Source organism: Rhagoletis pomonella, unplaced genomic scaffold, assembly GCF_013731165.1.
Source record: "Rhagoletis pomonella isolate Grant_MI unplaced genomic scaffold, Rhpom_1.0 Rhpom_scaffold_00058, whole genome shotgun sequence".
Lineage (NCBI taxonomy): Eukaryota > Metazoa > Arthropoda > Insecta > Diptera > Tephritidae > Rhagoletis > Rhagoletis pomonella.
In genome coordinates, this window is record NW_023458612.1 from 103,865 (window position 1) to 116,739 (window position 12,875).

General features: G+C 36.0%; 1 protein-coding gene across 2 annotated transcripts in view; it reads left to right on the plus strand.

The window, feature by feature from the left end:
- Positions 1-12,875, plus strand: part of LOC118749821 (glutamate receptor ionotropic, kainate 3-like) — a 103,565-nt gene that overhangs the window by 32,529 nt on the left and 58,161 nt on the right. For both annotated transcript variants that reach the window (XM_036484594.1, XM_036484595.1), the window contains exons 4-5: positions 1,957-2,160; positions 2,220-2,431. In XM_036484594.1, coding sequence (XP_036340487.1) covers positions 1,957-2,160; positions 2,220-2,431 — 416 coding nt within the window. The remainder of the gene's footprint in view (positions 1-1,956; positions 2,161-2,219; positions 2,432-12,875) is intronic.

Here is a 12,875-nt window from a genome sequence, read left to right on the forward strand (position 1 = left end):
TTTTCTGTGATTTTGTTAAATCCATTTACAGTTCTAGCTAAGAACGCGTTATCTGTTTTTTTGATATTTTTTAAGTCGGAAAGTTTTTTTATGTAATTTTTTGCAGTGCCAGTATCAAGAAGTTTATTTAACGTTTCACCGTTGTTTAGTTTCTTCCTGACAATGCAATGGCAATGCCGAATTTACCCTAAAAAATTAATCTCATCAGCATATTCAGGATTGTCGGATGGATCTTCGTGTTGTTGCTGCACCACATTTATGCGTTGTACTTTTGCGGGTGACTGCCTGTCTGATTCCCGCTGCCTCTTTGTTGTGTAACTAGGAGACTTCGCTAATTGTGTCCTGTTGGACGGGACCTGTGTTTGTGGTGCAGAATTGAAGCGGTATTTAGAAGAAGTTGAATCTATGTCCATAGGAGTTGGTTTGTTATGTTCACCACTATTTGGAACATACTTTTCACGCATATCTTTTCTATATTGCGGATTTGTGCGCATTTGAACCGTTCTAGCTTTTTCCTGTTCTGCATCAAAAACTCTAGCGAATTCATACCTTTTCTGATTCGCCTCCAACTCCTGTGCCTTAGCTAAAGCTGAAGGCAAGTCCTCGCAACCTACCGAAAACAGAATATCACACCACGGTTTTCTTAAACCAGAAATAAATACGCGCAATGCATCCTTGCGGTATTTTTCGGCTAAGGCGTTTACTAGCGGGTCATTTCCCGAAAACTCCATGGTGACTGTGCTTATTATCAGCGAAGGACTCTTTTCCAGTTCATCATAAAACTCAGAAATAGTCTTGCGCCCCTGCCGCTAAACACTCATTTGGTTTTCTAATATATGCAGTGGTCTTTTGTCAGCGTAGGTATGGTCTAGACGTGCAATAATTGCATCAAAGTTTAATACTGTATTAAATGATGCAAGCACCAAATTCGCTGACCCTACTATTTTATTCCGCATGATAGGTATCGCCTGAAATGGCCTTCGTATCGCCTAAATAAGCTTATTGCCGTGTGAGCGGCTTGACGCCATGAAACATATTTAGCCTGTTCACCAGAAAATTCAGGCAGCGATTTGATAATGTCCAATGATATTGGACACACTGCGTCTGGGTTATTCACCTCAATAGGTTGGTAGGCAACGATTTTGGGGGCCTTTAGTTGCAATGTATTTACTAGTCCCGTCAACTCGTCTACTTTTTCCCTTAACGCACTATTTGCCTATTCATGCGATTGCATCATTGATGCCATCCTACTCATTACGGCCGTGCATGCCGTTTCTACAGCCATTTGTACTGTTGCTGCGATTTGTTCAGTCATTTTGTTAACAACTGTTTTTTTCACTTTTCACTACACCACTAGGATACCTTAAATCCAAAAAAAAAAGTTGATATAACTCACTTAACTTATACAATCTTAATTGTAGAACCAGTGTTTTACTTGTTCACAATGTTTTCTTAAATATAATGCACTGACTTACACTAAAATGAAATACATTGAATAAATTACTGCACTCTGCCGCTTGCTTCCAAAATTATCCCGGGGGTATTTCTTGAATCACCGGCTGCTGCTTATACCCTTTTCTCTATAAGGATTTTATGTCCTGTGGGTATTTGTTTGTTTTACTGCTGATCCGTTTTCTCTATGCGAATATATGCGGATTTCCCCTGTGGGCGCCAGATATTTTTGGTTGTCAAATCAAGACTGGCTTTATTTGAATATTCATATTCTAATCTACCTATGCTACCTCTTAATTCTATTTCTTATTTTCTAATTTCTTAAAGCTAAATTGTTGACGCTGCATTTGTATTCACATTTAGTCACGTACATGCATTCGTTCCCACGTTTGTACATTTGCTGCTGCTGCTATTGTTGCTGGTGTCAAGTGGCACATTCCACTACATATGTTAACTTACACAAATTTTTACTCAGTGAGTTATTATCTTTTACGCATTTTTTAGACATCATTTCGCTCATATGCAACAATACCGGCATACCGCACATCCAATTCGATTCTAGCAATGAGGAGATTTCCAAGGGAAAATTTAATCATCAGATGACGTTGAATGTGTACCCGACGCAACTAATGCTCTCTAAAGCCTACGCAGATATCGTACAAACGTTCGGTTGGAGAAAATTTACAATTGTGTACGACGGAGATGATAGTAAGATATTAATTGAAAATAGGACTGCGAGTAGCATACTTAGTTTAAATTTTTTACAGGACGAGCTCCAGCACGACTCCAAGATCTATTGCAACTTCGCGATATTCACAACGATGTACTGCGTGTTCGAATATTCAAACGCGGAGATGATCATCGAGTCATGTGGAAAAGTATTAAAGGTGAACGACGTATTTTATTGGACTGTCAGCCTGATTTGTTAACTACTTTGTTAAATTCTTCTATTGAATTCGGACTGACCGGACAATTCAACGTGAGTTTATATATATTCGCACTGTAGATCGTTAGAAAATAAATAGTTGTTAAGCTCTACACAGAATTGCAGCGGACGACGGTAAAGCGGTCGACGTTTAACCGCTGTCAAAATTAAAACTCACAAAGGTATATGGAATGGCTCATAATTGCGGCGGCAGCATTTTTACCGTCGACGTTATTCGGTTGATTTCAATTTATTTCTACTTTTACCGCCCAGTGGGGATGTTGATTGAGTGTTGATTGTAGTAACTTTTTGATTTTTTTCACAAGTTGGCTAATGTTTTCTTACATTTTTATTTCCAGAAAATCTACAAACACGCACGTACCGAAAATATATTTAATTTTACTGATAATTTTCAAATCGAAATGACAACTGACGGAAGCCATCGTGCGCCGCAATTGTGTTTACTCTGACGGATTTCACTGCGGGAACTGTTCAGCTGTTCACTTACCGCCACGCGCTTTAACGTCGTCCGCTGTAATTGTGGGTAGAGCTTTACTCTTCCCCAATCGAATCAAAATTTTTTAATTTTTACGCAGATGTTTTCAAAAAAAGTTTGAGTTCCCAAGAAAAACTCTATTTTCAACGCCAAAAGACTGTAACCTTTAAAACAGAAGAATTTTTTAAAAATCTAAGTATTTTACTATACTAGCGGACCCGGCGATCTACGTTCCGCCCAAAATTAATTTTTTTATTGAAACGTTTTGGTCATCGTACAGTTTCCTAAGTAAAAACACCATCAGCTGATTGCCGAAAAACGCCTACAGCTGAGATCACCTGTTTTTTGGCATTTGCTCTTATATTTTACAATTTCTTTCATTTCTATTGCAATTTCTTCCATTTCTATTACAACTTATTCAAAATAAACTAATACATTGAACCAAAACCACCAATATACTAACCAAAAACACACCTACAGCCTGCCAGAAAAACGGTAAGCAGAAGAGTTACTTGACTTGTGGAACTGTACGATGGTGTTGGTTCAACATTTTCACCAACAATTCAAGTTCGCTATTTCCAGTGGCACATTTCCACTCAGCAGCAAAACTGTGCGTACGATAATCCATTTCAAGCGTTGTTAACATAAATTACTATGTATCCAGCGTTGTTAACTTAAACTATTATGTACCTAATTCATTACATTCTTGAGAATTTCTGTTGCTGCAGTGCACACTGGTTCGGATCGCAAATCTAGCTGGACGAAACTATTTAAACAAATACTCGTTGATGGATCTTTACACCACTTCTTATCTAGGGGATTTTTGGGTCGCTGATTACGAATCTGAAGTCACTTATCCAAAATTCAAAACTGCGGATCCAATATGGCGGACGAAAATTAAAAAAAATCGGTAGATTTCTATGAAACTGGGTTACCGGGGGTTTTCTGGGTCGCTGATTACATATATAAAGTCATTTACCAAAAATTCAAAATGGCGGATCCAATATGGCGGAAATTAAAAAAAAAAATCGGTAGATTTCTATGTAACTGGGTATCTGGCGGTTTTCTGGGTTGCTGATTACGAATCTAAAGTCATTTACTTAATTATTCATAATACATAAATACTGTCATCAGTGATATTAATGTTACCTTATATAACGACAAGTAATAAGTCCCAGATGGTTTCTAAAATCACAAATTAGTTTTTGTGCAAATTGCAGATAGAGGGTATTAATGAATTCAAGCCCTCGATATTTCACATTTTTATATTTGTAAGTTATTGGAAGCAGGGATGCCAACTTGGCTCAAACCGTGCCATTTGTTCCTATTTTACTTCAAATGGCACTTAATTTTTCAATTTGGCACAAAATGCCAAAATGGCACTTTTGTAAAAAAAAATAACATTTCAATACATTTTTGTGAAATCCTTTGCGTGTACTTCTTTTTCTCAACTAATATTTTCTAATTTATAAAGGCTTTTCAACTGGTTTATCTTATTTTATCATTGCACTTTTGTTTTGAAAATGTGGCTTTATTTTATTGCTAAATGTGAATGATTAAAAGGAATTACACCTTTTTTTAGCACTTTTATTTTTCTATTTGGCACATTTTGGCACTTTTTTATCCTCAATATGGCACCTCATAACTAAGGAGAGTTGGCAGCCCTGATTGGAAGATTTCTGTGTGTTTTGAGGCAACAACTTGTCTGCAGTAAAAAAGCATATAATTTGTGTTTCAAAATGTGTGAAAACCAATCAATTAACTTATATGATCTCGGTTCCGATATTAAATAATCAATAATTGTTTATACCCGCATTTTGGCACATTGGCTCGTTGAATGTGCCATCTAATAAATAGTGTCGTCGTTCTCCTTAGCTGCTTTTAAATGACTGCTGGCGGAGACATAAATACAGTGTAAGAAAATTCTTTTTCTGTAATTGTTTCCTTATAGAAAGGTTGGGTTCTTTTCCACCTTAGACATTCCGAATTCGTTCAAAATATGCTAATTTAAAACACAGAATTCTTTCAGTGCTGCTCCGGGGTTTTTGGACATGTACTGTTTCTTCAATTTAATAGTGTTCGCTTTATTTTTGTAGAAACGAAAAATGTTTTGCAAGTTATGGATCATTTCTCCACTCTTTCTTCAAATATTTCTCGTATTCCAGCTGTGCGCAGGCGTTTAGTTTTTCGCATCGTGTTTTTACATATTCGTAATTTAAATTTTTTTTAATATACTCAATTGGTGGTAGTTCATGATTGTGTGTGGATTAATATCACAACACTGAGGATTTGGCAAAAGCCTTTTTCATCTATTAAAAAACAACACTTACGGGGCAATGTTTATTGTAAGAACAACATTTTTTTCTTTGAATCGACATACTTTAAGCATTGTTGACGCTATTTCCATTTGAATGAGGAAATAGCGTCAATGACTTTACTTCCAAATTTTTGTTGACTTTATTTCGCTTTTGAAAAGGTAATAATGTCAATTGACCTTATTTCCATTGACCTTATTACCTGTCACCAAAAATTTACAACAGCGCTTAAAGATTTGCATGCCTGTTGTATAATTTTTTAATTTCAGAAAGCAGAAAATTAGCGAGTTACTATTTTTTTTAACTCTTACATAACCAAAGTTTTTATAACTCCCAAGTATTTTTCTGTTTTAACACACAAACCCTCCCCTACCCCCCTCTTCACCGTGGATCCGCCACTGATCTTATATTTATATTCAGATACATTCCTGTTAATAATTACTTTTGAATTTTGAGATTTGACATACTGTCACTAAAATGTAAATATCTAAGCCAATTGGTTAGACTTGGTTATCGAACTTACCCTCTGCATTTGCGAAGGTGTAAATAATAATATGCAAGTGGTTTTATAACGGCCTTCGGCGGCCTTTACTTTTCCTATTCTTTAATTTATCTTTTTAATTAATCAAAACGACGATTTTTCAGAATAAATTTGCTTATACCAATGTGGACATAAATTGCGTTTTGACCTCTGAATCTATAGCGGAATAAGTGTAAGTTTTTGTTTATAAAGATAATTTGCAATTATGCAAATATCTGTGAGTGCAATTAGCAATATTTTAAGTTAAATTTCAGCTTTTAAAATTGTGTTCTCAAATAGGCGGCGTTGACTTACCTTTTTTTGTTTGTTTTCATATGTTAATGCTTTTATAAATGCAATTTCTATTTGAATGTATTGTCATAAATGCAATTTCTATTTGAATGTATTCCAAGCACCATTAAGTATTTTAAAAACAAAAAAATTTTGACTTTCGTCCAGCTAGATCTGCTATCCGAACCACTGTACAGTGGTATGCTGGCGAATCCTACGTTCCAATAAATTCCATACATGGTCGAAAGGATTTTAGTCAGATGACGTGGACGAGTTTGGAGCTATTTAGAGTCGTTATATAATAACCAAAGCTTCGTAACTTGTGCATTGTGATTGATGTCGTTGTATTGTTCAAACAAATAATCGGACCCCCATCCTAATTTGTCGACTGTTGGCTTAATATTATCTTTCCAAATGCTCAAATACATTTTGTGGTCCACAGCTGTCGGTATAAGTTCTAAGTTTCCTATTCCTTTTGCGCACATGCAGCCCCAAACCATTAGGGGTATTCTCGAGGTCTTGCACAATGCAAGGATTGGACGAAATGTAAAAATACTATTCCAAATTTGGAAGAGTGCGAGAGCACCCCATTGGAAAGTGGTAGCATGCATAGGTAGCAAGCAGCGAAATTCTGTATCAAATACAATAACAAGATACAGCAAAAAAATGAAGTGAGCGAGATGAGAAGAATGAGAGAAATATGTAGTAATTCCAACAACTAAACAACTAGGACAGGGTCGCATTTATTTTGTTATGTTTTTTTGCTAAATATATACATGGGTTTCGACGTTTCATATTTTGCAGCGATAGGAAATGGTGTCCCATATATTTCGTTGTTGTGTGTTTGCAATCCGTGCTACGTGCAACGGCTTTGCAAGATTCTCAGAATACCCCTATTACTCCGCTCCGCCACAAAATATGTAAATAAGCCCAAGGTGTTCCTGAATAAATCCACTTTCACGGAAAATTATGCATTTTTGACATTAAAGGAAGGGAACTTGTGTGGAGAAGACCAGGAACCGCCCTCGATGTCCAAATCTTTAAACCTACTATGAAACATGGTGGAGGCGGAATACCGGGTTGGGCTTGCATGTGTGCACAAAGAGTGGGAAACTTAAATGTATACCGACAGCTATGGAGCTCAAAATGTACTTGGGCATTTTGAAATATAATTGGAAGCCAAGAGTCGATATTTGCTTGAACAAGACATTGAACATGGGTGTGAAACACCCGATCCGTTTTGAAATACGTACTGTTTGACCATTTGGTGCCATGATGTCCCGATCTAGTATTAGTCGCCGTCACGAGTGGACGTGTTATCTTTGTGCTGTGGGGTGCGCGCTTAGTAAACACAAACAATTAACTTTGCAAACAAAGCTATATACAAACAAAATAAAATCAAAGTTTTAATTCGTTTCTCATTACTTAACTCAAATTAAATTAAAAGAATGAATTGTTCTATATGTAAAGGATAGGTTGATCGTGCGGATTTAACCAAAGTTGTATGCGTTGAATGCAATTTCTTTTTCCACGGAACTTGTGTACAAATTACATCAGCTGAAATTAGTTATATGAAAGCGAACAATGTTAAATATCGCTGCAACCAGTGTACATCTGTTCGTCGAAATTTTCTCCATCGAGATACTTTCTCAGCAACTCAACATTCGCAGCAATCAACAATTCCATCAACATCGCAGTGTAAGCCAAAGGCAAAACAATCAAACTTAACCGGTTTGCAAATATCTGCAGAGTCACACCAACATCAAAATAAATTAACAAATACCACGAACAATAAAACAAATAATAGCAATGACAAGACAATGCTGGTACGGTAAACGGAAAGTCTGTGAGGAACGAAGAGAATGAAGTGAATGAAGAAAATGTAACTCTTCATCTATTATACAAAGAGATAATGTGCTTAAAGGCAATCAATATTGATTTTCTGGAGACTATCAACAGTTTAAAAGATGAGAACAAAGCTTTAAAAGAGAAAATTGCTAAGCTGGAACGCCAGGTGAACTCAGCGCGCAGAAACAGCTGGAGAATGAAATAGAGATAGTTGGTGTACCTAATGTTAAAGCGGATAACATCAACGAGTGTATTGAGAATATTTTTACGAATGCACTAGGCTTATCTGTATCAGCTGAGCAAATTGAGAGACGCTATATAAAAAAATTAAAACCTATCAATGCCTCCTCAGCCCCGCGCACCAATATATGTGTACGTTTATCTTCACGTGATATCAAAGGAAAAATAATGCGCGCGAAATCGATCGCTAAGCAAAAACTCACGTCTGGGATTTTTTCTGCCGATAACAGTAGACAGAAAATATGTATTAATGATAACCTTACCTACTATAATAGAGCTCTGTACGCTGCTGCAAATAAGTTTAAAAAAGAGAAACATTATAAATATCTATGGGTTAGGAACTCCAAAATAATGTTAAGAAAGGCTGACAAAAGTGATGTTGTTGTTGTGAGATCTTTTGATGACTTGTCTGGGTTACCAGACTAGTTTATCTTTTAGTTTTATTTATTGCATTTTTTAACTCTTAAATGATCTCAACAGCAACAATCTCTCCACTGTCAGCCCTATTAACAGTACCGATTCAATATTTCCACTTAAATATTGTTTTTATATTGTCCATCAGAATATTAGAAGTCTACGGCAAAACTTTGATTCTTTACTTTGTAATTTAGAAGCATTTCCAGTATTTACGGATATTATCTTTGTGTCGGAAACATGGATATATTCTCATGAAAGTGAATTTTTCCACATACCGAATTTCAATTTTTATGCAAATAGCAATGATGATTATTCTGCTGGTGGAGTTGGTGTTTTTGTACGTAATACATATGATTGCGAGATAGTAAGGTATAATCTGCGGAGTGCAGATGTAGAAAAAGTTCTGTTAAAAAATAACAACAAAAATGTATCCCTAATCTGCGTATATAGGCGACATGCTGAATCTGTTCAGCACTTTCTGGAAGAATTTTCTAATTTTCTAAATGATGAGAGATCAAGCAATACAGTATTATTAGGCGACCTAAATCTGGATATACTGCAGACAACTACAATATCTGAAAGCTATCTAACCCTTTTGGCTAGTCATGGCTTTACTTCCTACATCAACGAACCAACAAGGATATCTTCGGGAACCTGTCTGGATCATGTTTTTTGTCGATTCGGTAGCATGTGCACTGCGAGGGGTCTAAACTTGGACCTTCTAATAACAGACCATACCATGACAGGAATCAAAATAGAAAACTTGTACCAAGGGCATAAGAAACCGAAAAAACAGCGTAATATAAATAAAATCAATTATGCGCAATTGAATGACATGCTGCGTCATGAAGATTGGGTTAGGGTTTATTCCGAGAATGACATCTCAAAAGCGTACTCGTTGTTTTTAGAAACATTGCATTCTCATATAAGATCTGCAAGCTACACTTGTGTCCCACGAAGGCATAAAACCATACTCAAACCGTGGATTAGTTTTGACCTAGTCCATAAAATCAAACTTAAAAACAAGCTAGGCGGTAAATGTCGTAAGCATCCGTCGAATCGGGAACTTCGCTCCCGTTATGGAAGATTATGCAAGGACTTAAGCAAAGACATCCAATCACAGCGTGACATTTATTTTCGTAATAGATTTGTTGATTGTCAAGGTAACTCGAAAAAACAATGGGAACTCATTAATAGCGTTGTCAATAGGAAACCTGTAAGTGATGAACAGGTTATCTGTTTAAACGAACGTGGCCAAGATATTTCAGATCCCTCCATTGTTTCCGGCATTTTTAATGACTTCTTTGTGTCGGTAGGGCAATCTTATTTCACTCCATGCAATTGTATCATATCGAGTAGTGACGTAATCAGTTGCAGTAATAGTTTTTTATTTGAACGCTTCACAGGTTCAGAGATTTTATCGATTATTAAAAATCTAAACAACTCTGGTTCTTGTGGTTATGATGGCATATCTAATAAACTGCTTAAGAGTACAGCCCTTAATCTAGTAGATATTTTGAAACATCTTTTTAATACTAGTGTTTACTCAGGTGTCTTCCCTGAACAGTTGAAATGTGCGATCATTATACCCCTTTTTAAAAAGGGTAACAAGAAGGACAAAAATAATTATAGGCCAATTTCCCTGTTGCCATCTGCCTCCAAAATTTTCGAAAAAGCACTAAAAAGTCGTATATTACTATTTCTTGAAAACAAAAGTTTCTTTAGCTCAAAACAGTTCGGTTTTAGATCAGGCCGCTCAACTGAAGATGCGCTCCTTGAATTTTGTTCATTCATCTATAAAGAGTTAGATATCAAAAAAAGCTGCGCGAGTCTCTTCGTTGACATCACGAAGGCTTTTGATACGGTGGACCATGAATATTTACTGCATAAATTGTATTGTGCCGGCTTTCGTGGATTTATGCATGACTGGTTTAAATCCTATCTAACAGGCAGGATGCAAATGGTGAGAATTCAAGGCACTCTCAGTGAACCTAACTCAATAAAAATACGGGTTCCGCAAGGTTCTGTGTTGGGTCCTATTCTTTTTCTTGTTTATATCAATTCCATCTTTGACTTACCTTTTATAGGGAATGTCATTGCTTTTGCTGACGACCTTGCTATAGCATATGGGTCAAGTAATGTTTTTGATTTAATTGCCAGTATAAATTATGATGTCTCTATTTTAAGATCTTGGTTTGCAAAACATAAACTCACTATCAGCAGCAAAACCAAGCTTATGTTTTTTAGTCTGAATTCTAGGCAACCTCCAGATGTCAACATAACATTTCATTCTTCAGATTGCGAACGTTTTGCCAATCATCAACATTTTTGTCCTGAGTCAAGATCTAATACTTTCAATTCTCTTATACCCTGTAGCCCTAATTGCTTTGTTATTAATATAGTTGAGGAATTTCAGTATCTAGGTCTTATCGTCGATAACAATATGAATTGGTTCAGCCACATTTCTCGTTTGAATCAATATCTGCAATATTCACTACGTTGTCTCTACCAACTCAGGAATTACTGCTCTAGTTCACCCTGAAAACAGTTTACTACGCGCTTTTTCACTCTAAGTTGTTATATGGTATCACCTGTTGGGAAGGCTCTAGTCTTAATAAAATCCAGCCATTAATTATATTGCAAAAGAGTGCTATACGAAAAATTTGCAAAGTGAAACGATTGCATCCTTCAAGGGAGCTTTTTAGAAGGTTATCGATTCTTCCAGTGAGAGATCTTTATTATTTTAAAGTTTTGAAAGTTTTTTTTATTAGGTGTGGTTATCTGGAAAGCATGTCATCTGAAGTCTATAATCTGAGGAGAAACGCAAACAATACAGTAGCAGTGCCTTCTTGGAGAACCACACACTCTAACAAATGCTATACAATAGTGTCTCGCAAATTATATAATGCACTACCTGCCGTTATTCGTGACTTAAGGAATCGTCACCAGTTTTTGAAACATGTAAAAGCCTTCCTTTTAGGCATGTCGTATCTTGAAATCGAAGTTTCGCTACGGACAAATAATTGAATTTACACCTTTAAGTTTTGTAGTTAATTAATTATTCTCAAATACAACTGCTACCTGATGTACATAATTTTTGTTAGAAGTTTATAAGTTTTGTTACTTCTTATCTTTTTTAAAATTTACCATTTTTTCAACAGTCCACCCCACTGTATTTCTAACATAACTAGGATTGGCATTTGACGTTATGTTATGCTTAACATATAAAATGCCCTATCTTTTCTTATATCTAGTACGTTATACATATACATGCTTTGCAATATTGTGATTATATTTGAAATTTATGTAGATATAAGCAAAATGATTAATAAACTGAACTGAACTGAAATTCCTTGTAGCTGCAGCTAACAAGTACAGCTATCGATCGCGGACATTTAGTCTTTGATTTGTCGTGAACAAGTGCGTGTATATAGTCGAAAACTTTCGTTCGGGTGCTTCACACCCATGTTCATTGTCTACACAACAATTTTTATACCTAAGCGCACTTGTGCACAAGGGTATATTAATTTTGTTCACATAACGGTTGTGTGTAACAGCCAAAACGAATCGAGATAGATATAGACAAATGTATACATAAACGATCAGGATGAAAAAAGAAATCGATTAAGCCATGTCTCTCTGCCCGTCCGTCTGTCCGTCTGTCCGTCCGTCCGCGTACACGATAACTCGAGCAAAAATTGAGATATCTCAAAGAAATTTGGTATGTAGGTTTCCCTTAAGTAGGTAGGTTGGTATTGAAAATGGGCGAAATCGGACTTTAACCACGCCCACTTCCCATATAACGGTAATTTCCAGAAATACGAAAACTGCGATATTTTAGTAACTATTGAAGATAATTCACTCAAAATTGATATTTACAATAATTTTTAGACGAAAAATAAGAATATTATAAATTTTTGGAAAATGGGCGTAGCCACGCCCACTTATGGTTACATGTGTATATCTTGGTAACCGCTGCACCAATTTCATCCAAACTTGGCACAATTGTTGGCCGTCGCACAACATACCAAATGGCTGAAAATTTCTAAAATCGCTCAATAACCACGCCTACTTCCCATATAACGGTAATTTTCAGAAATACGAAAACTGCGATATTTTAGTAACTACTGGAGATTATTCACTCAAAATTGATATTTACAATAACTTTTAGACGAAAAATAAGAATATTATAAATTTTTGGAAAATGGGCGTAGCCACGCCCACTTATGGTTACATGTGTATATCTTGGTAACCGCTGCACCAATTTCTTCCAAACTTGGCACAGTTGTTGGCCTTGGTACAGCATAAAAAATCGCCGAAACTTTTTAAAATCGGACAATAACCACGCCCACATCCCATATAACGGTAATT